Here is a 27,667-nt window from a genome sequence, read left to right on the forward strand (position 1 = left end):
GCTCATGTTCCTTGCTTGTCTCATTTGGTCAATTGATGGAGCTAATAAGCATATTCTTGCCCAAGGACAATGGCTAAGAGGAGGTACTCTCAATACACGGACAATAGGATTGGCTGGAAATCCTGGATGTTTCTTCCTAACTCATTTTGAGTAGTGGTTGGCTGGTCCTGAGCCAAGGGGAACCCTGTGTGCATTTCTGCATTTGGAGGGAGGGGACCGTGGCTGGAAGTGATGGTGTTGGGCATCAGTATAAACAGAGGTTTGGGTCAGCTATGGGCACTGGCTGCCTTAAGAGAGGTGGGGGTTTTTGACTCAGTAGCACTAAATGCCCTGTGTACATTAGCAGGTCATAAGTATAAACCACCTTGCGACCTCTATCCACACTATCCACACTATCCTTTGAAATTCAGTACTGCTGATTTATCAAATTACAGTTTGCTTTGTTCTGGTGAAAACTTAAGAAGCCTGAAGCCTGCTGGTGGAAGCTTTCTGGAAGAGATTCAGTGCGGTTGGAAAGTTTACTTCAACCCCTGAGAGTCCAAAAAGTAGGAATCGTTCGTCCCCGGGGAGGGAGAGGGTATTTTTCCACTCCGCTAGTCCCTGGGCACCCGCAGCTGGGGGCACGTGGCCAGGCCACCTGGCAGTAGCACCTGGCCAGAGTATGACTTAGGGAGGCGGCGGCCCACGTTCTCCTCCTGGGCAGCCAATGGGCAGCTGCACGGGCGGGCCGGGGCGGGGCGACCAGGCCAGGCGCGCGGGGAGGCGCGGGCACTGCTCAACTTGAGCCTGGAGGAGCACAGCGCGCTGCTGTGTTCTGTGCTTGGAGCGGCAGCCACGCGGGACTAGCCAGCATCAGGGCCGCGGCCCTGCGCCTATCCAAAACAAAGGTGAGGAAGTCGGGAAGGCGCGCCTTTGTCTGCAGGTGCTGGGGGTTGGAGCCCGGAGTTCCTCTCGGGGACAGTAAGGCGGGCCCGGGAGATGTGCGGGACAAAGGCTGCTCCCTTCTTTTTCTGAGTCCACGCTTAGCGAAATGGCTGATCTGAGAGGGCCTGAGGGCTCATTCCATCTGGCTGGAGGAATCGTTCGCCAGGGCGAGAAGCGTCCTGTTAAGCCAGTTTGCCAGCGCCGCGGGAGGCTGTTCCATGGGAAGCCCCCGGGGGTCTGTGCCAGGCCCTAGTATGGCCGGTGTTATGTATGTGACTGGATGAACTGTCTTCCCGTTGAGAGCCTCCTGCAGAGGCCACGTGCAGATGTCTTCAGGAGCGAGAAACATTACAGGGTCTTGCACATACAATATTCGAAAGAAAGGCAGCGTCCGTTGGTGGGTAGGACCTGACTGCAGTCCCCCAGCATTTCAGTTGCATGGTTTAAAAGACCTGTGTGTGACTTCCGTGTGAAAAAAATGTCTCCATTTTCCCTAAACATAGAAACGCAATCAACTTAATCCACCACCCGCTCTTAGAACTGAGAAAGTGGTGTTTTTTGAAAGGGAAAACCTGATGATGTAAATATTGGTAGCAACGCGCTGTTGGATTCTCTGTGTGAGAGTGTGTGTGCTGTCTCTTTGATCTGTTCCTTTGAATACTGCAAGCAGTCACGTCTCCGTTGGCTCACTCCTGCGTTGCCGCTGTGAATCTTCATTACTGTCCTGGGTGAGAGCCGGCAGGAGGCAGCAGGCCCTTCAGTCTGATTCTTTCTGTTGATCACTCCACAGCCGTGGCCTGGCTTTTGCTTGGATCATGAATCAGGGTTCCTGCCTGTTTTCCTCACATTGTTGCTGCAAGTTCTCTCAGATCCTTTAGTTATAGCCTGTCACACCCCTGACCAGACACGCACCCTGCAACCCCCACCTTGGCAGTAGACAAAAGCACGTTGTCAACTTTTACACCCTACTCCCCCCAAAGTTCAGATCTTGGCTACACATTTCAGTTATTTGGTCTTAGAGAAAAATTCAGTGTTCCAAGATCTTTTGCAAGAAATTAAGAAGCAGGGGCTGGTGCGATGGCTAAATTAGCTAATCCTCCTCCTGCAAGCACCGGCATCCCATGTCGGCACCATTTCTTGCAAGTCCAGATGCTCCACTTCCCAACCATCTGCCCGCGTGGGGCCTGAGAAAGCAGGGGAGAATGACCCAAACAAAGCTTAGGGACCCTGCCATCACGTGGGAGACCCAGAAGAGCCTCCTGTCTTCAGATTGGCTCAGCTCTAGCCGTTGAGGCCATGTGGGTAGTGAACCAGCAGATAGGAGATCTTTCTGTCTGTCCTCCTCTCTATAGATCTGCCTTTCCAAAAAAAAATAAGTTAATCTTAAAAAGAGGGGGAGGAACAAACTAAGTAATGGCCTGAGTGACAGGATGCACTAAAAAAAACCAAAAAAGTTGAGAAGCAGAATGGATTGTAAAGAAACCAGCCTTCGGTCTGTATTAATAAGATTCTCTATAATTTTGTAAAGTTTCAGTGGATTTGGATGCAATTAAATGTTTTGTGGGGGACAGACTTTCTACAAAGCACCAGCCGGGATGAGCTGCCAGGGTTCTTTGCTCAGCAGAGAGAATCCCACTTTTCCAACATCTGGCACTGTTTTTTGCAGTTCTTGTATCTTTTCATCAGTGTCCTAGCTTTGCAGCAGTGGTTGTAAGTATTCAACATGTGTTTATTAAGCACCTGCTGTGTGCTGGGCAGTGGCACTTCTCTGCCAGTGGTGAAGCCAGCAGGTGCCTCCCTGCGTGCTAGGAGCTCACAAAAGGCTAGGTTCAGGTGTGCTGAGCTGGGACACGCATGGGTGACCCTGAGGTGAGCTGAGAGCATCCTGTTGCTGGCTGCTGCCCAGGAGGTCAGCTGAGCCCCAGGGCTGAGGATGCCAACAGGATGCAGGTATCCGTGCTGGTGTCCGTCTTGACATTGTTTAGACCTTTGTCACTCAGGCCTGTCACAGGAGCCTGGGCTGCAAAGAGGGGCAGAGGCTGGATTCTGGAAGTCTGTTGGTTTAGATTCCCCTATGGGAATGACTTTTGCTCGCTGTCCCTGCCTGAGCACAGCTTCCCAGCTGTCCGTGGTCTCTCGGGTGGGAACAGATGCCTGCCAGTCTCAGGAACCTGGAGCACAGATTGGAAACCTCTGGGACTCTTGGTGTCCTGTGGGTTTGGGGAGTGGATTCATAGCACCCAGCTTCTCACTTACCTGGGTTTTCTGCAGATCTCTAGGCTCATGTGAGAACATCATCAGTGGTAGTAAAACTCATCCCTGTTTACGTGCCTGTGTTCTGCTTTTGAGAGGTTCTTAGCACTTTTGGTCCTCAAACCCTAGAGCTGTACCTGGTGCAGGATGCTCTCTCTGTATAATTAAATTGTGATATAGACAAATGAATCAACAAGATAACACTCCGTTGGCTTTCCAGGGTTGACCCGTGAACAACGATCACATGTGTTTCTGATCTGTAAGTTACAGTTTCATCTGCATACAGGGAACATCTAAATGCCAGGCGTGTTATGCACAAGGTCTGCTGGGGGACAAAGCAGACAGGGTCTCTGCCAAAGAGGCAGGAGATCAGCCAAAAACCATTCAGGAAGTGCAGTGATGTAGGGGCCGTCAAGAGCCTTGAGGATGATTAACAGGGTAATGCTGCAGAGCGGCATGGTGGGAAAGAAGGAGGTAGCTGGACCTAGGAGATGACTTACTAGCTGAGCTGGAGGGCTGAGCAGAAGCCAGCCACATGCAGAGCAAGTGGAAGGTTCTGGTAAAGAGGAGACCAGCGTGGAAGAGGTGGCTAAGAGCCAGATCATTCAGGGCTCCTGGGCTATGTAGATTTGGGTTTTGTTTTTATTCCCATGAGAGGTCTAAGAAGCATGCTTATCAACAGGATGCTAGGAACTGACTTATTCCATACAAAAAGCCCTGGGGTGGGTGGGCATCATTAAGATCCCCCGATTTCCAAGGTGATATATCTGGGGGCGAGTTCTTGCTGCCCTCCTGGCTCCACTGTCCTGCACGGTACACACTGGGAGGCAGTGGGTCACAACTCAAGTACTTGGTCCCTGTCACCCATGTGGGATACCTGGGACAGTCCAGCTCAGTGCAGTCATTTAGAGAGAGAACCAGAGAATGGAAGGTCTCGCTCTGTCTCCCTCCTTCCCGATCAATAGAAGTAAACAAGTGATGCATGGACGTTGTGTTAGGTATTATAACCACTCTGGAGGTGATTTACAGGACGCCAGAGGGTTGCATGTGTTATATGTAAGTATTATATCATTTTATGAGAGACTTGAACATCCCTAGATTTTGATCTTTGTGGCTGTGGAGCGAGGGATGGGGGACCTGGAACTGACCCCACCCTCCCACTGCCATAGATGCTGAGAGGTGGCTGTGTTTAAGATCCAAGAGAACTTTCTTAATAACTTTGCAAGAAGTTCACTGAACATTTTGGGAGGTTGAAAAAATAACAACAACCATTGTTTCTATGTATTTAAAGTAGGAAAACAGAGGCCAGTGTGTTGGCATATCAGAAATATCCTGCTGGCATCTCATGTTGGTGCCTGTTCGAGTCCTGACTGCTCTACTTGAAAGTAGCAGAGGATGGCCCAAGGCCTTGGGCCCCTACATCCAGGTGGGAGACCCAAGAGAAGCTCCTGGCTCTCAGCTTTTTACTGGCCCAGCTCTGGCTCCCCTTTTGGGGTGAATGAGTGGATGCAAGATCTCTCTATCTCTTGCACATGTTTCTTTCTCTCTCTGTGTGACTCTTCCAAGTACAATAAATCTTTTAAAAAATTAAGTAAGAAAGCAAAAGACTTAATTTTTGATGGGATTTTGTGCTGCCTCCATGTAGCTGAGAGTTGTGAACTTTAGCTGCTGGTTCAGGTGCAGGTGTTTGGCAGAGTGGTGAAGGCGCATTGGAGGTTCCCTGTAACCCCTATCAAAATGTCTGATTTCCAGTCCTGGCCCTACTCCCAGTCCTAGTTTCCTGCTGATACATACCTTTGTGGCTTGAACTCTCACATAGGAGACTAAAGTTGAGTTCCTGGTTCCTGCAGGGAAAAGAGGGGTGGGGGGCGGGGAGAGAGAGAGAGAGACTGATTTTGGTTTTGGCTTTGCAAAAAGAAAACTAATACAGAATGTATTTTTATGCAGTCTGTTTAAGCAGATGGGAAGGGGCAGAAGTGATGGGGGCTGCCTGCCAATCTGTGGACCAGTTACCCCACAACATGTAAATCTGTCTGAGCATGAATAAATTATGACAGCTGAAATAATCATGATCGAGAAAAAGCAGCTGCTGAGAGCAAAGTTGATGGCCCAGGCCATGCTGGCCTGATTCTGTCAAGTCAGCACATGCGTCTGTTTGCCAGGTTACCTGGAAATGCCATACTTAAGTGCCTGTCGTTTTTCTTCCATTCCTCCACACCTCCCTCAAAATAAGCCATGTTAAGAGTCATAACCTTCTGGTGACCTCTGTGAGATGAGAGTTCTACATGAATGCTCTCTTACTAGCTGGGCATCCACGTAAGATTTCAGTTGAAGATGATTTTTTTTTTTTGGTTCTAAAGAATTTACAGATGGAAAGGCAGTTACTGCCACATCTTGCTGGAATAATCTCTAGCCAGCTGTTACCCATCCCAGTCATAGGGCCCCACGCTTGATTGATGTTTTCCTGTTACCGTTCTTGAAATGTTCAGGAGTGAACATGAGGGAGCCTTGCACTTTCATTTTTCATTGGATTCAAGAAATTTAGGCAGGGAATTTGGGGAGATTGCATGCCAGGAAGTGACAGAAAAGCAGGCTGTTCTGTATGAGATGAAAGAAAATGAACAGAACTCAAGCACAGGCTTTAATTACTGTCAAGCAGCTCTAGCAGCAATGGAGCCAAAACCCAATGGGGGCCTGTGTCTGTTATCAAAGCCACCATTTGCTGTTGGCTGGGTGTTTTGAGCAAGTTAGGTAACTAAAGTTCCTTAAATCCTTAGATTGCTCATTTGTTAGGTGAGAGTGGGAGCTTGTCCTTCAGCACTAAGCGAGGCTTTGCCCTAACAGGTGCTAAGAACCGGACCTGGTTGCAGATGTATGTAGCAGAGGTGGCAGCCATGTGAAGGGGAGGAGGTAGGGGTTAGTTATTCCAGGTCTGCGCCTTCTGCTGAGAGAAGCATTTTAAGCACAAGTATGAAGATGATGCACAAAGTTGTGTTGACACACATGCATGCATGTGAGCAGATTTGTGGAGTGGAGTGAAGTGGATCAGACAGAGGAGAGAAGTGGGCAGGGGGGAAGCCGAGCAAGGGCACCTCCCCTGGTCCTATTCTACAAGGAAAGAAGTGCCCCTCCCAATCGCCCACCTCTTTCCAGAGGTCAGAAGGGGTGGGTGGTGCCTCTCCCTGAGGCCCGGGTCAAGGAGACACACAGGAAGGGGGCAGTTCTGTTAGCAAGTGGGCAGGTTTTATTATACATGGTGGGGGGACAGCTTGTGGCTAGCAGACACCTCCAGCTCCATGATCCTTACCCAGCTAGCCATTTACCCCAGATCACTTGTATCTAGACGGAAGGTTACAAAATTCAGATGAAGGCCAAGTAGATTAGCCTTCTGAGTTGTGTCCCTTAGAACTCCTTCCACCTCTACAAAGACACAGGGGAGTCTGTGTGTAGAACATGCTTTAAGGATGTGCCACACCCGCAATAAGTCCTCTGCATGGATGGAGGACATGGAGTTGAAGCAAAGTCATGCCCAGATCCAGACAGGCCTGATTGCCACAAGGGTTTTGGCGACGAAACCACCTTGCCCACCAGATGTTTGTCGTCTTCTGAGCCTGAACCCAGTTCGTCCACGGTGCCTGCACCTCTCAGAGTGGAGCCTCTAAGGCAGCCCATGTCGGGGCTCCTGCGTTCAGGAAGGAAGCCAGGTGGTGACGAGTGCATTATCTATTTCACTTGATTTCTGTGTGTGTGTGAATCCCAAGCTTTCTGTCCCGAATCCCTAACATGGTGAGTTCTCAGCCCCTGGAGATGGGAACAGGAGTCCCGTGTCATGTGTGGATTCTCCCTCCTCCCCAAGCTTTCTGTCCCGAATCCCTAACATGGTGAGTTCTCAGTCCCTGGAGATGGGAACAGGAGTCCCGTGTCATGTGTGGATTCTCCCTCCTCTCTCAGCTGTTCAGAGCAGCAAGGTTTCCATGGTTTGCTTTGTTGTTGAATGTGTTAGACAGTGCAGATGAAAGCTGAGGCTGCAATTCTCGCACTTTTCAAAGATAGATTTGAAAAAAATCCTCATCCCCTGATGGCTTTTAAATAACCTCTGCTTCTCTCGTTAGCGAATGGCCTGGTAGCTTCTGTGGCTCCTCCCCAGTAGTAGGAGCAAGTCCTTTGTTTAGCAGGTTTTGTGCCTGGAATTTCAATCACCTTCTACCCCTTTACATCAGTCCACCTATTAACTTGTGTAGTTGCGAGTTAATAGGCAGAAGGGGGTTGAGGGAGGCCCGAGGGAGCCTGCTGTGGGATGTGAGGCACTCGTGGGTCACAGGCAGGTGTCCCTGCCGTCCTTGGACCCATGAAAGACTGACCCTTTCTCTGTGCTGGAATCTCAGACTCTCACTAGAAGCCAGATGGCAGCTCTATGTGCCAGTGGGGATTCCTTTCAGGCCTGAGGCCTTTCACCTACAGGCCGTGGATTCTGCAGGGACGTGGGGAGGCGGGTCAGCTCGGTGTGTGAGATCCTGAGTCCACCCCTGTTTTTTTTTTTTTTTTTTAATTTTTGATGATGATTACTTGATTGACCAGGGTGGGAAGGACTGAGGGTTAGCAAAAAGTGGGTGAAATCATTGTTTCCAAATTCTCTATTTCTTCTTATCTCTAGGAGAGTTGTCCAATTTGCTCCATTCTCCTTCCTCTGTGACAGTACCAAATGGACTGCCTTATTCTCCATGTGCATCAGGGTCTACGTCCATTGAATTTCTTTTTTCACTTGAGAGCAGGGCCAAGGACAAGGGCCAGGTGACATGAGCTCCGCCTGATTCCCCGCCCCGGGGCTCATGAACCAAGTACCCGCCCCTCTGCTCAAGGGGGCAACACACCAGAGCCAGGCAACCCACACCCCTGTTTTCATCAGATTCCAAAAAGCTGCAGTGAGCCTTGGCCCTGGTGGCCCCAGCCCTCAGTCCTGGTAGTGTTCGCACTTCTAGCGCACAGGTGAAGCCCATTGTGCAGGCTTTCGTACCTTAAGAGTCTCAGTGGGTTGATTCCTGTGTGCTCCCAAAATGAGGGCACCACAATTATTCCTGTTTTATAGGTAAAGCTGTTAAAAAAAAAACAAAAAGGCTGAGGTCCCTGATGGAGGGCAAACAGTAAATGAATGTTAGGGAGAAGCAGGTGTTAAGAGCTGGTGTAAAGAAGCTGTTGTTGTAGCGTGGCACATAAAGTCACTGCCTGTGGTGCCAGCATCCATATGAGCATTGGCTTGTGTCATGACTGCACCGCTTTGTTCCAGCTCCCTGCTGATAGCTTGAGAAAAGCAGCAGAGGGTGGCCTGGGCGATTGGACCCCTACCACCAAAGTGGGAGACCTACACTGAGTTTGCGTGGCCTGGCCCCAGCCACTGCAGGCGATTCAGGAGTGACACTGATGGGAGCGCCCCCTCACCCTCCACGACCCCGCAGAAGCAGCACGCAACAGGGAGGTGTGTAGAAATGGAGCAAGAAAAATGCTGCCGGATCCTTGGCTTGTGTGCTCAGGTTGTGAACAACACACAGCTGTGCTTTGCCTAAGACGTCAGTGGCTAAGCCAGGGAATTGGAGATGGCTGCTCCTCTAAGACGCTGAAAGGATGTTGTCATTTGAGTGTACTTTTTTTTTTTCTTAAGGAATTTCCCATTGGTTTGGGTATTCAGTTTAGAGCACCAAGTCATTCTATTGCATCAGACTTCTAGGAAGGCAAACACCGCCAACAGCTCCCACACTCCTCTCCCCAAGAAGCTGCCGGCACCGTGGGCTTGCTGACCGGACATCCCAGGGAGAGCCAATCTTGTGGGATTCATCCTGAGGTTCAGTTCAGGCCCTCTCACACCCTGTACAGTGAGGAGGAAGTCAGATTGTGCCCAACTCTCAATTTAGCTCGTTTTAGGCAGCCACCCAGCACTTCCTAAAGTCCGCACTGCTACCATTCCGCACACTGCAAGGTGTGGAATCCGCAGCAGCCCAGCTGTTATCTGCCAGCTGTCTGGATTCCTGGGTGACATTTGAAGTCCCTGAGCGTGGTTGGTGCGCACCTGACTGTGAAGCCAGCAGTGCGTGTTAACCTCTTAAAGACCTCACTGGATTAGAGGTTGGTATACCATCTCTTCAGATTCTCCCTTCAAGGGCAGACACATGGGATGCTGTTTCCATAAGTGAATTGTTAGTAGTGGGTGTGATATAAAGCACCATGACTTGAGGCTGGCATCCTAGCCCCCTGGGTTAAGATGCTGCTTGCAACACCCACATCCCACATCAGAGCAATAGTTTGAGTTCCAGATGCTCTGCTTCCAGTCCAGCTTCCTGTAAATCCACTTTGGGAAGTAGCAGGTGACGACAGAAGTGCTTGAGCCTTATCTTCCCTCATCAACACCCAGGTGTTCTTGACTCCTGGCCTTTGCATGGCCCAGCCCTAGCTGCTACAGTCACGTGGGGAGTAACCAGGCAGTTAGAAGATCTGTTTCTCTGTGTGTGTGTGTGTCTTTTCTTTTTTTTAATTGGAAAGGCAGATATACAAAGATAAGGAGATACACAGAGAAATATCTCCTGTCTGCTGGCTTACTCCCCAAGTGGCTGCAAAAGCCACAGCTGAGTTGATCCAAAGCCAGGAGCTTCTTCTGGGTCTCCCATATGGGCACAGGGTTGCAAGGCTTTGGCCCACCCTCTACTGCTTTTCCAGGCCACAAGCAGGGAGATGGATGGGAAGTGGAGCAGCTGGGTTACAAACCAGTGCCCATATGGGATGCTGGTGGATGCAATGCGAGGATTTAGCCACTGCGCTATGGCACCAGGATGTGTGTGCTTTTGTATGATGCTACCTTTCAAATAAATAAACCTAAAACATAAACATATAAAAATCTATTGTTGTGCCCAAAAGGAGCAAATAGTGTTCCCGGGGCTTTGGGCTCAGGGTTATTGGGCATAACTCAGAAGCCAGTCACAGAGCCTTCACTTGCGCGTGTCTTTTTGTAAGAATCCATCACAACACCAACCGGTCCTTTCCTGTTGAAAAGCTGAGCCCTGGAAGGTTCCTAGAGCGTCTTCTGGGAGATGAGAAGTGTGCTTGAGCAGGGGCTGGGGGAATACAGGCCTTCAGCTGCTCTGCTTAGTCTCCAAAGAGCATCCTGAGCTGCAGGTGCCAGCCACTGATCCGAGGGTGAGCCAATACCCCTTCCCCTGTTACTGTATTTTCATGGAGACAGTCAGAGCTCCCTCCCAGTCACAGCCTGGCCAAGACAGGGACCCACGAGGCGGCTGTGTGGTGAGATCACTGATAATGTCATCGCCACTTTTGTGGCATCACGTCTTTGAGTGCATTTCATGATGAACCTGACGAGTACTCAGGGGTTCAAGGAGTAATACTGTGTAACCTGCTATACCTGGGGCATAGAGGGAGCCAAGGGAGTAAATCTATGTGGTGTGAAGAGGGAAGTGTTTGTGTGATTGTGCCCATGAATACGCATACAGGGGGTTGACACTGTTAACAGGCTAATCCTCTCTCTTCAAGTGCTACCATTCCGTATGGGTGCCAGTGTGTGTCCCGGCTGCTCCACTTCCCATCCATCTCCCTGTTTGTGCCCTGGGAAAGCAGTAAAGGACAGTCCAAAGCCTTGGGACCTGCACCCACATGTCAGACCCATAGGAAACTCCTGGCTTTGCATTTGTTCAGCTCCGACCATTACATCCATTTTAGGAGTGAACCAATGGATGCCAGATCTATAAATCTGCCTTTCCAATAAAATAAAATACACAGTAGTGCTGCTGCCTGTGCCATGGTGCCGTATCTTTTGTCTGTCTGGTACTCAAACAGGTACAACCAGTAAAATCCTCCATAATCCTATCCCTGCAGATGACACTTGCAAACCAGCCATTTTTGCTCCGTCTGCTCAGAGCCTGGGAGTGTGCAGCCAAGTGGCATGGCTAGTTACTGCCCTACCTGCTTGGAGTTTCACAACAGGGTTTTAGCTGTCAGCCCTGCAGGGCCCTACCAGCCGCTCCGTGACCCTGACCGTGGAGCTCCTGACATAGCTAGGTTCTGTGGCTGCGCCTACCTTCCGTACTCCTCATCCACGCTCTGCTCTCTCCTCTTCCAACCTGTCACTGCATGTGCAGTACCTGTGTGTAACCCTTGCCCTGGGCCCTTACCAATTGGCTATCGCAAGGCCAGAAGAAGGAAATGGAGGTAACCGTGAGTCAGGGGTTGGGGAATGAATGACTTGCTTGGGAGTTCTCCTGTGACTCAGGGCATCTTTCTGGGTGAAACTCAAAATTGGGCAGCTGCCAGCCACGACTGGCTCTCTGCGCCTGCCCACATGCCACTCCTTCCTCTCTTCTTGGCCCGTCTCTGTTGGCCTTGACCCTGGAGCTCTCATCCATGGCCTCTCACATCTCTGCCCTTGACCCTCTGCTCTGCAAGGGTGCAATTCAGTGACAGTTCCAGGCTGTCACGGCTGCACCTGTGCTCCTCGGGTGTCAGGAGTGCTAGTGACACAGGTAAGGCTGGTCTGTGTCCACGTGTGTGTGTCCTTTCCTGGGAGCAGGTGGAGCTGGAACAGGAAGCCAAGTCCTCTACCAGTGTTGACTGCAGACCATTTCCTGTATTGACTGTGGTATTTTAAGTTTGGTTCCCTCCCCTCCCGCCCCAGGACTGTTGCTTCTGCAGATTCAGCTGGCACCTCCTTGCTTCCTCGTAACATGGCTCAAAATACATACTCCCAAGGGAAACAGTGTAGCTAACATAAGGCCTGGAAGCTGGGTGACGGCTGCAGGGCTTTGGGGCGAGAGGGAAGGACAGCATTGGAAACTTCTGCTAACGTGACCCTTTCCCTTGCCGGCTGCCACATGTGAATGCTAACGCCTTGTTTCTGCTCTGTTTCCTCATGCCTTCCTGGACTCAGAGAGAGGTAACCGCATCCGTTGTCACTTCTGCCCCTCCATGGTGTCTGTCTGCCTGGCAGTGCTCCTTTGCTGTCCTCATGCCTCATCGCCATTGTCACGGCTGCCCTTGCCTTCCAAAGGCAGGACGCGGTCTCGTCTTATGTAACCGTCTGTCTGGGGCTGCAGCCCGGGCCCCAGTGTCTGACCATGGCTGGGGGCAGGTGACAGCATCCTGGGTGGTTCTCCTTGGGGCTCGGAGAACAGATGGGACAGAAGTGCTGAGGCTTGGTGTCATGTTGCCCAAAGAGACTGCTCGCACACCTTGGAGAGTTGATTCCAGCAGTTTTATGTTCTGTGTTCTTCAGAGCTTGACTGGTGAGATTGGGACTAGGCCACCAACCAGAAGCACTGACTTGGCTTCAGTGTCTGTTAGCAGCTTGACTCTGTGGAATTCCGCTCCGTCCTGCCCACTGTGAGAAGGACGTGACCACAGGCAGGGAGGAACTGTGAGGTAGGAGCCACGTAAGGTTCAGAATGCAAGCCTGTCTGGGAGCCTGAAGTTCTATGGCTCTGTAGCTTTGTCCTGGAGCAAAGACTGTGTTCCTGCTGAGAGAATGGAGGAGAAGCTGGACAAGAGACCTCGGGGCCGTCTCCGGCACTTGCTACAGGCAGGCTGGGAGCTGGGAGGTGGAGTTCTGACCAGGCTCCATGTCTACTGCCAACTCACTGCTTCTGACCCTGGCCAGCAGCTGCTCCTCTCCCTCGAAGCTGGGCTGCAGGAGGGAACGGGAGACTGGCTGATGGACTGAATTTGCCTCTTGCCTGATTTTTTTTTTTTTGTTTTGAAACCATCATTTGAGTGAGGGCCTGGCCTGGGGCAGCAGTAGAAAGTTCTGTAGCATGAGGGCAGAGCATATGACTGTAAGTGTCCTCGTCTGAAGGAGAGAATGGCCAGCCCCGTTTATCCAAGTCTCCTGGGCAGTTGCTCGGAATGTGAACGGCAAGCTGCTGCCAGTCCTGGTGCAGCCACGCCCCCTTGATGAGTGCAATTGTGGATTTGCAAAGCTGGCAAAGGAGGAGAGAGCCCATTGAGGTGACTAAGCCAGAGCCTGAGCTGGGTCAGGGTAACGATGCCCACTGATGGTGCTTATCGTGCGGAGTAGAAAAGCCAAGAGTGTGCAGCATTCCAAGTGTCCCCCCAGGCAGGTGGTACTTGCAGTGGCCCTTTCTCCCTCTCTGGCCTGATCCTCCCACTTCCGAGAGCAGGCACTGTCAACAGTCGTACTCCTTGGAGACACCCTGTCCATCTGTGTTTTGGTTCAGTACAGAAGCCAGCCATACTGTGTTTTCCTATGAGCCCGCCTTCTCAGTTCCTTTTGGATCTAGTGCCAGGTCCTGTGCAGGTGGAAGGATCCAGAAAGAGCGCGTTTGTCAGAGAAGGCTGGAGATGTAGTGGCCAGGTAATGTCCTGTGGCTGTCGTTTCATCCAGGACAACAGGGGGACCCACCCTGTACAGCAGGAACAATCTGGTGGCTTACGGTGACAATGAACAGAGGAGCCAGGAAGACAGGGTAACTGGGGAACCTTTAGCAAGGTCCAGTAAAATCCAGGTAGTGCAGACATTTCTTAGAACGTCCCTCATGGAGAAGGAGACAGGATTTCAAAGTGGACTTCTCCTGAGACTTCTTTTTTCCTCACTTGTAATAAAATCATCATGGACCAAATTCCTGTCCTGGGCTGGCCTTCACAAACACGCTGTGGGAAACAGACTGTGTGTTTAACCCACTGGTGACTGCAAGCATGGCTTAGGCAGAGGAAGTTGCCGTTGCAGAGGCCTGGTGGAGAGCACCTCCCAGTAGATGGGACGTGAGGCTGAATGGAAGGTGAGCCTTCTGGAAGCAAGCCGAGAGTAATTGCCAACTCACTCCACTCCCACCTGGGCTCACTTCTGTGTCCCTGGAGCCACCTGCTGTCTTCCTGAACTCCTCCCCTGTGCAGTGCTGGACAGAGGCCTCCCCAGATGGGACTTTAAAGAATGAGCCTAGGGAGCAACTGAGGGCTCTGTAGTTGCTCATTCTTCAAAGTCCCACCTGGGGAGGACTTTTTCTAGGGGCCCAGCGTGATAGCGTAGAGGTTAAAGTCCTCGCCTTGCACGCGTCGGGATCCTATATGGTTGCCGGTTCTAATCCCGGCGGCCCTGTTTCTCATCCAGCTCCCTGCTTGTGGCCTGCGGAAAACAGTCGACGGCCCAAAGCTTTGGGACCCTGCACCCACGTGGGAGACCTGGAGGAGGTTCCTGGCTCCTGGCTTCGGATCGGCTCAGCACCGGCCATTGCAGTCACTTGGGGAGTAAATCATTGGACAAAAGATCTTCCTCTCTGTCTCTCCTCCTCTCTGTATATCCTCCTTTCCAATAAAAATAAATAAATAAGTCTTTAAAAAATATTTTTCTAAACGAAAGCACTCCTGTCTTTCGATTCACTCCCCAAATGCCAAATGCCAGCTAGTGTTAGAGCAGGGCCAGGCTGGAGCCAAAACTCAAGTCCAGTCTCCCACATAGGTGCAGGAGCCCAGTCGCTTGGGCCATCCCTGCTGCCTCCAGGAGTCTCCAGTAGCAGAGAGCTGGAGTCCGGAGCCAGAGGTGAACGTGAAACCCCAGGCCTCTGATGAGGAACATGAGTGTCTGAACTGGCATATCAGCTCTAAGCCAAATGCCCATCCCTTCAGTTTCCTTTGAGAGGTTAACACATAAGTCAATTGCATTTACCCGCAGAGAATTGCAAGGCAGACAGACTTATGCAAAGGAGTAATTCTGACTTGGCTGTTTTTTAATAGACTCCATTTGAGTAAGGGGTTGTTTATTCATTCATATTGTGAAGCTGCAGTAAACCCCTGGAGGGAGATTAGAGTGTGCAGCGGAGAATAAGAAAAGCAAACTTGGTCCTCTTCTCTGCCATTAAGAAGTCTGAGGCTGTCAAAGATGTTGTGGCGTGGACATCTGCCTCCTGCAGAACCCAAGACCAGCTCCAGGGGAGTCATTGCGGGACGGAGCCGTAAAAAGGACAGGTGCGCAAAGAGGCCGAAGTGCAGGGTTCAGTGGCCAATTAGCTAAAAGCTACTTGGAATCATTTCAGTTACAGCTCAGGTTTGAGACACACAGGCCACAAGCCTTCTACGTCCTGGTTCACTAAAGAAAGCTCAGCCATTCCCACCCCTGCAAGAAATCCAGTAGAGGTGGGGCGACTCCCTGAATGGATAGCCTCCGCCCTAGCAGGTGGCTCCTGGCACAGTGCTGTCAATGAGTGAGCCAGAGGGGAGGGCAGAAATGGTCCTTACTGCCACATTTCAGACAAAAATATCTCAGATGGGTTGATGTCTAGAAGAATCTACAGGGGAAGTGGGAACATGTGCCTCTGTACCACATCCTGATACAGACAGCAGACAGCAGTTTGGCTGTGAGAAACAGCGGCTTGAAAACAGCCCAGACATATTCACTGACACTGGGTTGACAGAGCTGTGCGACTCTGGAGACTCCTCTGCAGGAGGAGGGAGGCTCAGCCTTGCCCTTGTGGTCTCCTTGGGCTCACCCAGATAAGCCAGGACCAGTAAACCATCCTCAAGGTCCTAAACCTTCCACGTGTACAAAGTTCCGTGTCACAGATCCCTGAAATAAGAAGCAGGACCCATTGTGGGGGGTCGAGGTGCCATGGTATATCAGGCGGCTGTGTGCAAAAGGGCTCATGCTGAGAAGCTGTGCTCTCGGAATGACTGGTCCTAGGTGCTGTTTGCGTGGCATTGTAACTGGTGATGGGATGGGAGCAGCCAGCTCTATGTCCACCAGGCACTGGGCAAGTTGCTCAGCTTGCCAGGCCTCTGGCCCTGCTGCCTCTCACCAACCCTGTGTGCCTGGCTGTCAGCCACTTCAGGGAGGCTTGGGATGTGTCCTGCAGGAATAAAATAGAAATTACGTCAATGTCATCCTCCATGGTGAGGAACAAAAGAAACTCATTTTCTCCTGGGAATCAGATATTGCCTCAGGAGGGGTGAGTACTGAGCTGGTTCATCATCAGGGACTGGCAGATCTCTGCCTCCTTAATCTATTAGCCTGGTACCTGGAAACAAAGAAGGAATTGATAAGACTATAAAAGGAGGGGAGAGGAAGGAGTCAACTGGGCGTCTCCCAACATTGCCTGGGAGAGGATGTGCTTCCAGATGGCTGCCCTTCAGGCATCAGCCACCTGCCCCTGAGCCACATTCACTGCCCTAACTGTTGTGAATGAAGCCTCCTGGTTGCCCAGGAAGAAGCAGCAGGTGCAGAGCTGCAGTGGGATTGGAGCGAGCCGTTCCTACTCCTGTTGGCATCGATGCACCTGGGAGCCTGCCAGACACAGGGAGCCAGTGAGGGATCCCAGAAGTCCCCATCAGAGAGGCTTGGAGTCCAGGCCTATGTCCCTCATGTCCCTCAGTCCCCTCACTGCAAGATGAGGTTCCATTCCATAGCAAATGTCCTCTAGGTTCAGGAGCCGCTTATCCTGAGATGCTTGGACCCATAAGTCTTTCAGATTATAGGTCCCCCGCCAACCTCAGATTTTAGAATATTTTCATCTACATGATGAGGTATCTTGGGGTAGGACACAAATCTACACATGAGATTCATTTTTATCTCAGATGCCTTCTCCATGTAACCTGAAGTTCATTTCATATGATCTTGCTAACTCTTCTGAGCAGGAAGAAAGGTTTCAGGGCGGGTAATTCCACCCATGGCATCCTGTGGCCACTCTGAAAGTTTCAGATTTGGGAATGTTTTCATTATCAGATTTGTGGGGGGAGGGGTGATAGGTAAGGATGTTCAGCAAATAAAGCCAAGTGGAAACAGGAGTGGAACCCCAACGTGGGCTCCTTGAACCCCACAACACTGCCTTCTGACTGTGCCTGACTCTGTCCCTTTTAAGGAAGCAGGTTTAACGGAGGCCTGGAAAGTAACTACCAAAAATCCAGGCAAATGGGCACTTCCCCTGCTGGGGTGGGGGTTAAATTCATAGCACAGGTAGGCACAAATCAACCTCTGGGCCAGAGGGCTTGGCAGGACAGGTGTCAGAACAGGTGGTGGCAGCAGGAAACCACTGCAGACAGCGGGGAGAATGGGATGTCCCCGTGGGGGCCCAGAGGGGATTCTGCCTCTCAGGGAGAACAGAGTGAGAAGACAAATCCTGGAGCTCTTGTTATGCAAAGAGGATTCGAATTTTGTGGGGGAAGCCCTGGAGTGTTGGAGAGGCTGGGCCTCAGAAACTGGTGGCTAGAACTGGAGTGCTAAAGAGAGAGGTGTGAGAAGTTCTCCAATGGAGACGGAGAAGCCAGCAAGGAGTAGAGCCAAGTTGTGTTGGCTTTGTGTTACCTCAATGATGGTCAAGTAAGAGTCCAGACCTGAGCCCCAGCCAGCCCCAGCCCTGGCCCTCTGCCCACTGCCATGTGTAGCTGACTGAAAGCCATAGCAGGAAGCCAGGATGTGTGCTGTAGGCCCTGCAATAGCCAGGCCTGGGCAGGGTGTTGGAGGTGAGTGGGGCAGATCAACTACCTGGAGTCAGACACTCGTGTCCCCAGTGTGGAGTACTGGGCAGTGCCAGTACTAGCCAAGCTCTAAGCATCCCCAGGGTGGTGATACCGGGAAAGAAGCACCTGCTTAGGATGCTGAGAGGCAATAAGGATGGATTCAGGAAATTACCAGGACAGACATAGGATTGGGTGTGGAGAGGGGATGAGAGTCTAATGTTGACCATGAGGAGGCCAGGTGCAGAGGTCAGGTGTGGATTGGCTGAGGCTTAAGTGCCTGTTGGACTGCCAGGTAATTCCTGACTTTTAGATCCTGGGCTTAGGGAGACCCCCTGCAGGGCAAGGCAAAGGAGCAGGCTCCTCTGGCCAGTCCACCTGTCACCCCAAGTCTCCCAGCCCAGAGCCCCAGGATTTCTCTGGCCACACCCTCACAATGCACAATTGCCTCCAGAGCAGTTGTCTCCAGAGAAATTGTCCAGAGGCAAGTTCTCCGTGCCTTTCCAAAGAAGCCACACCTCCATGGGGGAAAGCATTTGTCCTAGAGGAGCTCTCCCATTCTGCCAGTGAGAGAAGCAGCTGCAAATAAACTCGCCTGTAGTTTGACCAAGGCTCGCCATAGGCCGCAGATGAATCGCTGAGATGCATTTAGTAGTGGGTAGAGGCAGGCATGTCTGTTGTGCAAGCACTTTCCTCTTGGAGCCACCAGTTTCCAGTAGCAAGTGGGAAGTGTTGTCTTGTGCTCTGGTTCTTTGGAAGCTATGATGTCACAGCCCATGACCTCCGTATCTTGGAGACAAACACTGCAGGCTGTCTGCCATGCTGATCCTGTGGAACAGCAGCAGGTGCCCTTGATGGGATTTGTGCCATCCCCTGGTGTTGCAGCATACCCTGTAGAGATGCCATGCGCAGCCTCCAGTAGCCCTAAGCCCTACCCAGTCTCGGGGCGTGTGCTCACACATCAGGGCCTTTTGTTTTGCTTCTGCTACCCCACTGTGCATGTTACGACATCACTCACGCCTTTCTCAAGCCTGTGTTCTGTTTCATGGTCATCATGTTTGTAGCGAAGGGCCCTGCAAAACATAGTTCTCATTAAGGATTGTTAGAGACACCTTAGTTTGTGTTTCATCAATGTATACATGCTGTTACCACCCACATTCATCAGCCAGCTCCCTCAACATCCTTAACCAGCTTATTTGGTTTAGATTCCTTCTTGTCACCTGCTGTTACATCTTGTTTACACAGGGATTTCGCTTACGTGGCAAGAGACAAAGATACAAGAATTTTGAAATGTCATGTATTTCGATGTGACACGCCAGCAAAAGCCATCGCCACAAGCCTCCACGAAATCTGTTCCAAGGTAAAGTGGAGCCGGGCACAGCTGTCTGCCTTTCTCTGCTGCTTTTCCCGAGCAGGTTTAGGGGCACAGTAGGACAGGGGAGTGTGTACCATGCTTGTACCTGGAGTATGAGGAGGTAAGTGGTATTCAGGCACTGCTACTAAAGTAGTTGCCTTAGCATCCGTGGATGCTTGAGTCTGTGATGCGCTGTGAAACATTTCACGTATAACCTCCTGTGATACTGTAAATCGTCCCCAGGTTCCTTTCACTATCCAGAGCCACAGAAATGCTGCGCAAGTACTTGCTACACTCTTTGTGGGGTAGGGACAAGAAAAACGTCCATGTGTTCAAGTGCAAAAGCAGCCAGGCTGAGTCTCAGTGTATCCGCAGTAATGTTTTCCATCTGCAGCTGGTTAAATTTGTGGTGTGACAAGTGCAGATGCATAGGGCAAGCTGCACACTCACTGGGAGCCCGGGGCTGCTCTCAGAAAGGCTGCAACTGGAAAATGAGCAGAAGCTTCGTTCCTCTAATAGCCTGGGTGTCTGTGCCTGTGTGTGAGAGAGACAGCATCCCTGTGTAACGTGCACCTCGACTGTGTTTTCCCATCCCTAGATCATGGCCGAGCGAAAGAATGCCAAAGCCCTGGCCTGCAGCTCCTTGCAGGAGAGGACCAATGCAAACCTGGATGTCCCTTTGCAAGGTAGGGGGGCCGCCTTCCTGTCTTCACACGGAACTTTCCACCCCAGTGAGAGCGAAGGGGTCTCAGATGCTTGTGTGACGTTCCTCATCTCCTTTGACAACATGCCTCACGCAACAAACACATGCTGAGCTCACACCAGGGGTCTTAGCGAGACACAGGGGCTAGGCTGGGTCAGATGTCTTTGGTAGTGGTTTTCCACCTCATGTGCAGCCCAGTGTAAGGGCCAACTAGCCTAAAAATATGTGTATTGACAGTTGGGGGAATGCTTGTCTTGCTTTTGCTGTGTTTCTGGGTCCTTGTGATTCAGTATTTCCTGGGCCTTAATCACACATGACACAGAACATCAAAAAACACTTAGAGAGCATGCATCAAAGTGGCAACAGCAGCAGCTTGCTCACACGTCCCAGCTCCTGTCTTCTGATCTTCCCCGCCTTGCCACGAAAGCCCAGCAGGGCTCTGCCCCACAGAGCCTCCGGGTGCGCAGGAAGAAGAGCTGTTCAGCTAGAACAGTCACTGCACTCGTGGTCGGGAGCACGGGGCCTTATGGCACTGGGCGTTTGGAGCGTCCCAGATGACACGCAGTGCTGGCTGCTTGTCCATGTCTGCTTCCGGACAGCCACTGAGAAAGATATGGTGCTTTGTTCCCTACAGTAGACTTTCCAACACCAAAGACAGAGCTGGTGCAGAAGTTCCACGTGCAGTACCTGGGAATGCTGCCTGTAGACAAACCAGTCGGTATGTACCACCTGTGTTCTGTGTCTTAGAGCCCTGGGAGGGATACACATACACACACACACACAAGTGAGAGCTGTTTCACAGCACGGCCTTGTCAAGGCACCCCCCCCCACCACCACCCATTACCTGCCTGTATTCTTGTCCCCTGGTCAGGTGGGCAGGTAGAAAGTTCCAATGGAGCCTTCATACTCTCCTTTTGTGGAGTGACCCAAAGTGGCAGACACAGCATCCAGCCCACATCTCAGTGAAACTCAGCTGCTCGGCCATACCAAGCTGACAGGCATCTGGAATAAAAGAGCCTGTGGGGAACTCAGAACCCTCATACCCTGCTGCTTGGGCACATCTGCTTTGAAGAAGTCTAATGGTTCTTCAAGGTTCAACAAAGCTCCCTGGGTCCCTGTGAGTTCACCTCAGGCCTGGAAGCCAGAGCACTGAAAGCACCTGGCCACACAGGTGTTCCTAGCAGCAACATTGTTAGTAACCCAAAGGTGGACACAGCCCAAATGTCTTTGATAAATGATGGCTAAAGTGGGATCCTTCCATACAGAGGGATTCGGTTTGACAATGAAACACACTAAGCATGCTGCCACTTGAAAGCATCACACTGAGTGAAAGTGGTCAGTCACAGCAAGCTACACAGCACAGGCAGGAAGTGTCCAGGCAGGACAGAATATGAGTAAGGAGGGGCTGTCTGGGGCAGTTGCTGGGAGGAAATGGAAGGTGTCTTCTAAGCGGTAGCAGTGATGATGACGGCTCTCTGAATAGACTGAAACACCACTGAATCACATGCTGTCAACGAGTGAATTCTGTGTGAATCCTACCATCTTCTTCCCGCCCCCCGAAAAGGCCAGGAATATCTAACAAAAGGGCCCCCTAGAGTAGCACCTGCTACCCAGGGAAAGGTGCTGTGCTAACATGACCTCAGTTAAATAAGAAGATGCAACAGGGCCGGACTGTTATGGCAGGTGCTGGCTCCTTTGGGGCTTCTTTCTGAGGATGCGCACCTGAGGACTGCCTACAGCCTCCAGGCTGGGGTATCTGCTGAGGGGGGAGAGAGAGACCCTGCACCACCATGGCCTGATCAGACAGAACAACCCTCAGTGGATGTCTGGAGATGCCCACAAGCCTTCTTCCTGGTGGAGAAGCTGCACTACCTCTCTTGTAAGCACATCTGAGGCTGTGCCCTGCATTGTCTCCTGGCACCGCCAGAAAGCTGGTTACCATGGGCCCACACTTGAGAGAGAGGACTTGCTTCAGGGCTTTCTCACCTGTCCTTCCCTTCCGTAGGCATGGACACCCTCAATAGTGCCATCGAAAGTCTCATGACCTCATCCAACAAGGAGGCTTGGCCATCGGTGAACATGAACGTAGCTGATGCTACTGTGACGGTCATCAGTGGAAAGGTGAGCAGGCATCCTGGCAGGGCCTGGACTGTCTGGGGTTGGGTGAGCTTTCAGATTGAGCTGTCTCCCCATGAAACTAGGAGAGGAGCCCAGGCTTGACCTCCCAGGAGTCATGCCTACATGTCATGAAAATAGCCTTCCAGGCAGGGGGTTAGGCCTTGTGGTTGACACTGATCAGTGTGCCTGCAGCCCACATCACAGTGCCTGGGTACAGTCCTGGCTCCACCTCCCCCCCAGCTTCCCTAATGCAGACACTGGGAGGCAGTGGTGACAGCTCCAGTACTCGGGTTCTTGCTACCCTCGTGGGGAATCAGGATGCAGTTCTTGGCTCCCTGCTCTGGCCTGACCAGTTTGGCTGTTGTGGGTTTTGGGGCAGTAAATCAGCAGATGGAAGATTGATTGCGTGTGTGTGTGTGTCTCAGATTAATGGACTGATTAAATGATTCGGTGGTCTTATTTTTGAAGAAAGAATTCAGCCCTGTCTCTGGGCCTCAGGTTGTGCCCCTTCTGCTTTCCTCGAGACCTGAAACTTCTACTCTGGGCTTTTCATCTTGCCCAAGAGGTTGAGCCCTGTGCGACTGGTGCCTGAGTGACAGGAATGCAGCTCACTCAGCAGCTGAGAGTTCTGGTCCTTTCTAGTGCCTCAGTGCTAACCAAGCTGACGGGTCAGGGCGCCAAAGGTGCATCCTTTAGGAATGACCTTGGGTGCTGTCCATATTGGAAGGGGTCATTCGTTCTCTGGGGAAGAGGCCAGCATCAACCTCCACCCATATGACCCCATTGCTATGGAGGAGGACACTGAAGCATAGAGAGGTGAAGCAACCTGCCCAGCATCACACAGCGAGCACAGCTGACCAGACCAGCTCTGGGGAGGCCTGCTCCTGCGGCCCGCCTCTGTCCCCCAGGGGCCACCTTCATACCCAGTTCACCATTGGCAGAGGAGCAGAGGTTCCTCACCTGCAGTGCTGGAGGTGTGGACCAACTCAAGAGTTTGCATCTGGGGGTGAGTGTTTAGGGCAGCGGCTGAGTCATTCGCACCCTGTATCAGTGTCTGGGTGTGAGTCCCAGTTCTGCTCAACCCCAGCTTCCTGCTGATCCACAGGTGATGGCTCAGATGATGGGTTTCCTGTGACTCCCATAGGAGACTTGGGTTGAGGTCTCAGCTCCCAGCTGTGGCCCCTGGCTGAAAGCCATCGTAGCTATCTGGGGAGTAAAGCAGCAATCTGGAGGCTTTCCGTCTGTCTGTCTTTTAGCTTTTTAGAAAATGGCATCTGGTTGGTGCAGATGATGTAGCATTGTTAACCATCATAACATTGAATTATGCAAGCGTTTCTCTTTTTTTAAGGTTTATTATTTAGTAGAGAGGCAAAGTTATAAAGAGCAAGGGAGAGACAGAAAAAGAGAGCTCTTCCACCTGCTGGTTCTTTCCTGAGAGCTGCAACAGCCAGGGAGCTGCAAGACCAAAGCCAGGAGCTGCTTCCAGGTTCCCAACGGGGGTGCAGGACCAGGCATTTGGACAATCCTCTGCTGCTTTTTCCAGATCGTTAGCAAGGAGCTGGATCGGAAAGCGAAGTGGCTGGGACTCAGACCAGCGGTTATGTGGGATGCCAAAGTTGCGGGCGGTGGCTTTTTGCCCACTGTGTCACAGCACTAGTTCCCCCAAGCATTTCTTTATGCTGTCCTTTAGGGATACCATGTTGCAGGGGAGGGGGAAAATGATGTGGCAACTTTTCACTTTACCTGGTTTGAATGTGACTGAACACCCAAGTGTGTTACTTGGGTAAGAAGATTGAATGGAGAAAGAGCCATGCAGGAAGTCCTTTCTGCTGGAGCTGGGGAGGAAGGGTCAAGCAGTGCCTCCCCCAGGACCCTCGCAGACCCATGATCAGTGCTTGAGGACACAATCCTGTGGCACACCACTACTGCAGTGTGTTCCGAGAAGGCAAGCCAGGGTTGTGCTCGTGGCAGAGTGGTCCATACCTGCAGCGGGCAGGGTGTGGGCTTCCCTGGAAAACACCCACATGGTCACTGCAACCCTGCATGCCACCAATCTGCCCCTGATGTTATGATTGACGCTGTGGACATGCTCTGAGGATGGCTTCCAGGCTTCCCAGGGACAGCAGGGCACTGACCTGTGTCTCTTTGCAGAGCGAAGAGGAGATCTTGGTGGAGTGTCGCGTGAGGTTCCTGTCCTTCATGGGCGTGGGGAAGGATGTCCACACGTTTGCCTTCATCATGGACACGGGCAACCAGCGCTTCGAGTGTCACGTGTTCTGGTGCGAGCCGAACGCCGGGAATGTGTCCGAGGCGGTGCAGGCTGCCTGCATGGTGAGTAGTCTGGGTCCATGCGGGGCGCTCAACATCTTTGTGTGCCCAGAATTGAGGGAAGTGGGTACACAAGCAGGGCTGCACCAGGGCTCTACCGGGGGCAGTCACCAGTATACAGGATTCAAGGTTACTCCTTCTGGACCCCACATCCATCTCAATTTGTGATCAGGAAGCGCCATTCACGCCCACGGCTGCTGCTACTGCTTGGGCTCAGCTCAGCACTTGAATCATGTGGAATGATTTCTGTTTCCAAGGGCTGCTCGCAGTCTTACTGCCTGTTTTTAGTTCCTGCTCCATCCTCCCCAGGCCACTGTGAGGTTGTGGTTTATTCTACTTCGTTGAGAACAGGAGCCTAGCGAGGTTACTGAGCTGATGTGGGCAACCCCACACCTGCTGGCTAGCAAAGCCGAGGCTTCCGTCAACACCTGGGTAGTGTCACCTCAGATCACACATCATGATTCATCCTGCAGATATTCTTGGAGCACCTAAGATGGCAGGTGTTGCAAAAGCCCAAAGAAAACTGTATGCTGGGAAGCCCCAAAGGCTGCAGCAGGTTGTGCTGCTGGGCCCAGATGTGCCCTGGAAGAGCTGGCTGCGACGTCATGTCAAAGTCTGATTGGCTCCAGCAGAGGTTCTCATGTAAGTTGCTCACGTAGCAAAGCAAGACAGAAACCAACAGAGAGGAGGCCAGGGCAGGACCAGTGAGGTAGGGAGACAGTGAGAGGCAGTAGAGACTTGGGGGGCAGAGGCTGTGAGAGACATCACAGGACCACTGCCTGGCCTGGCCTGGGAGTGACAGGTGCTGCGTCTAAAGAAGCCGTGCGGTCCATTGCCGACACTAATGACAATTAAATAATTAGCTTCATCACAGGCTGTAGTTTCTCTTCTGGTTCCCAGCCTTGCACCGTGCGGCTGCCCATCCAGTGCAAGAAGGAGGCATGGTGAGGGGGGGTCCCAGCACCCCACCCTGCTCAGGGTGCAGCTTCTGCCATCCCCCTAGCTATGCTGTCAATTCAGAGCTGCAAGAGTCCCCATCTGAATCACCACCACCCAAGATACAGCATGACATGCTCTCTTTCAGATCGCCTTCATCTTAGCTTTTCAGTTGTGTGGGAGAGGCCAGGCCGAGGAATGCTCTGGTAAAAGGCAGGATAGGACAGAGTGGGGGGTCTCCAAGGGAGGTGCTAGTTGTGTGCGGCTGTGGCTCACACAGCTACATGGGCCACTGCTGTTTGAGATTACAAGCCCAAGGTCCAGTATCACCACCCCTGCCCACTGATTAACTCATGCTTTAGGCTGTGATGGGAACCTGGCAGAAGACCTCACACAGACAGCCTCCTGTATCATCCCCTTCACATGGCTGGGATGGGAAGGTCCGGTGGCCTGTGTGCTCAGATGTTGTGACACAGGGACACCACCTTTCCCTTGAGTGTTGCCATGGACATTTTATGCTGATTAGAAGCAGCAGCCCACCCTGAAACTATAAAGAACCTCCTGATATTTAAGCTGATAAAAAAAAAACCAGCAAAAGAATTCAGAGTATTTGGACTAGGAGAAAATTTTTAACTGTTTAATTTTGAAGAATCGCTTATCTTTGCATTCATGCAAAAGTCAGTGAAATGCGTTATTACATTTCTGAAGATAGACATTATTGGTGGTGTCATTGCTAAAAGGTTTCTTGAAAATGAATTCAGTAGGATTTAGACTTACATGTGGGATGGTTCCTGGAATTAAGACAGTGGTCTTGTATTCTTAAGCCATGAGGATGGGGACAAGTGTCTCAGGGCACCTCTGCACTGCCAGGCCTGCTGATGCTGCCTTACAGGTGTTCCTTATGTAACCCTAAACCCACTGGCGGAGTCCCCATTGTACTGCAGAAGAAAATGAGGCTGGAGCGGTTCACTAACTTGGCTGGTCAAGAGCTATCACATGGGTAACGGTGCTGTTGGCACCAGCCAGTCCTTTCTGCCCTCACTAGCGCACTGACCAGGAGGTGTGTTCATTGCATCCTGAAGCCAAACACCTCTTCCAAGCCCAATGAGCCTTTAGGAGAACCTCAGACAAAAGAACTGCATAAAGAAAAAAGCCAACTCTTGGACTGATGCGGAGGAGCTGGACCCTTCCCTTCTGGGAAGTCAGTGTGCGTGCTGGTGTTGTAAGTCCCCTTAAACAGGAAGAAAAAAGAAAATGTGATTGAGCGTTGTTTGTTTTATTTTCAGTTGCGGTATCAGAAGTGCTTGGTAGCCAGGCCACCTTCCCAGAAAGTGCGGCCACCTCCCCCCCCAGCCGACTCAGTGACCCGGCGAGTCACCACCAATGTAAAACGAGGGGTCCTGTCCCTCATTGACACTTTGAAACAGAAGCGCCCCGTCACCGAGACGCCATAGCTGCGTGGCCAGAGACTGCGCAGCATCGAGCTGAAGGGTCGGGAGCCACGCTAAGGGGACAGGGCACCACTGGCTTGGCCGGCTCCGGGGCTGGTGCTGCATCCACTGAGAACAGCTCTTTCACCAAACAGTGTTAGACAAGCATGCCCTCCCATCTTGCTTGCCGCCATCCTGTGACCGGAAAAGAAGCATGAGGACTTGTTTTTGCCGTCAGAGTCACTTCACGGGCAGTGGAAGGCCCTTTCCTTACTGTAAATATCGTGGACGTTGTTTCACGTCACACGCGTGCGGAGCAGAGCACAGCCAAGGCCATTCCCGGGGACCTGCCAACAGCTGCACGTCCCCAGAGCGAACGCCGCCTGCCCCCCTGTTAGTTTTACTGTCTTCTGGACTGGCCCTGTCCCATCAAGGCCACCTTCTCAGTCCTCCAGCACTTTGTCCCGTTGTCCACCTGGGACTAGACTCTATAGCCGATTTCACTGAGCTGTACAAATGGGATGCGTCTTTGTTTTAGTTTTTCATGAACTTGAACCTGTTGGTTGATAAATTTGACTGTTGGCATTGGTCTGGAAGCCGACTGGCAGTTTTCCCAGACGAGCCCTGTGGCACACGGATGCCATTTCAAGTCTACAGCTGTTTGTGGGATGTTGGGGGAAAACAAAGCAAAACATTGATGAGAAACAAATGAAATTTGGAAAAATTAAAGTCAAACAAAAAGTAGCCTTTCTTTTTGGATGGTTTTCAAACCGATCATTTTAAAAGAGAGATGAACAAAGTCAAGGCGTTTCGGGTGGGACACATTTCAAACTTCTGCCTTATATTGTACAATGCAGCTAGAGAATTATCTAGTTCACGGCCATTCTCTACACACACATGAAAATGAAGTATTCCTCATAAGCCCTTCATTCGTTAGTTTGATAACTAGCTAATATGCAATTTCAACTTGAGGAACTGTCATTGGTGTTTCTGACAGACCCCACTGTTTTCGGTCTCCATGACGTTATTTCTGCTGGCCCCCATCCTAGGGACAAAGGTTCGCTAGAATTCCATATCCAGCTCAATCTTCCTCTAATGTATTTTGTCCAGAATGCTGTCTGTCTGTCACCTATTGTCCATGGCAACAAACTGCATTAAGTTGAACTTTTC

General features: G+C 51.5%; 1 protein-coding gene across 4 annotated transcripts in view; it reads left to right on the forward strand.

Moving 5' to 3' along the window:
- APBB2 (amyloid beta precursor protein binding family B member 2) overlaps positions 1 to 27,241 on the forward strand; it is a 272,222-nt gene extending 244,981 nt beyond the window's left edge. For 3 of the 4 annotated variants that reach the window (XM_058670169.1, XM_058670172.1, XM_058670170.1), the window contains 6 exons: positions 18,874 to 18,988; positions 19,581 to 19,668; positions 20,320 to 20,403; positions 21,691 to 21,806; positions 23,955 to 24,134; positions 26,354 to 27,241. In XM_058670169.1, the coding sequence (XP_058526152.1) occupies positions 18,874 to 18,988; positions 19,581 to 19,668; positions 20,320 to 20,403; positions 21,691 to 21,806; positions 23,955 to 24,134; positions 26,354 to 26,521 (751 nt within the window). In that variant the 3' untranslated portion in view covers positions 26,522 to 27,241. The remainder of the gene's footprint in view (positions 1 to 18,873; positions 18,989 to 19,580; positions 19,669 to 20,319; positions 20,404 to 21,690; positions 21,807 to 23,954; positions 24,135 to 26,353) is intronic. The other variant, XM_058670171.1, reaches the window with a different exon arrangement.
- Positions 27,242 to 27,667: the final 426 nt, after the last annotated feature.

This window comes from Ochotona princeps, chromosome 11 (assembly GCF_030435755.1).
Source record: "Ochotona princeps isolate mOchPri1 chromosome 11, mOchPri1.hap1, whole genome shotgun sequence".
Taxonomy (NCBI): Eukaryota; Metazoa; Chordata; class Mammalia; order Lagomorpha; family Ochotonidae; genus Ochotona; species Ochotona princeps.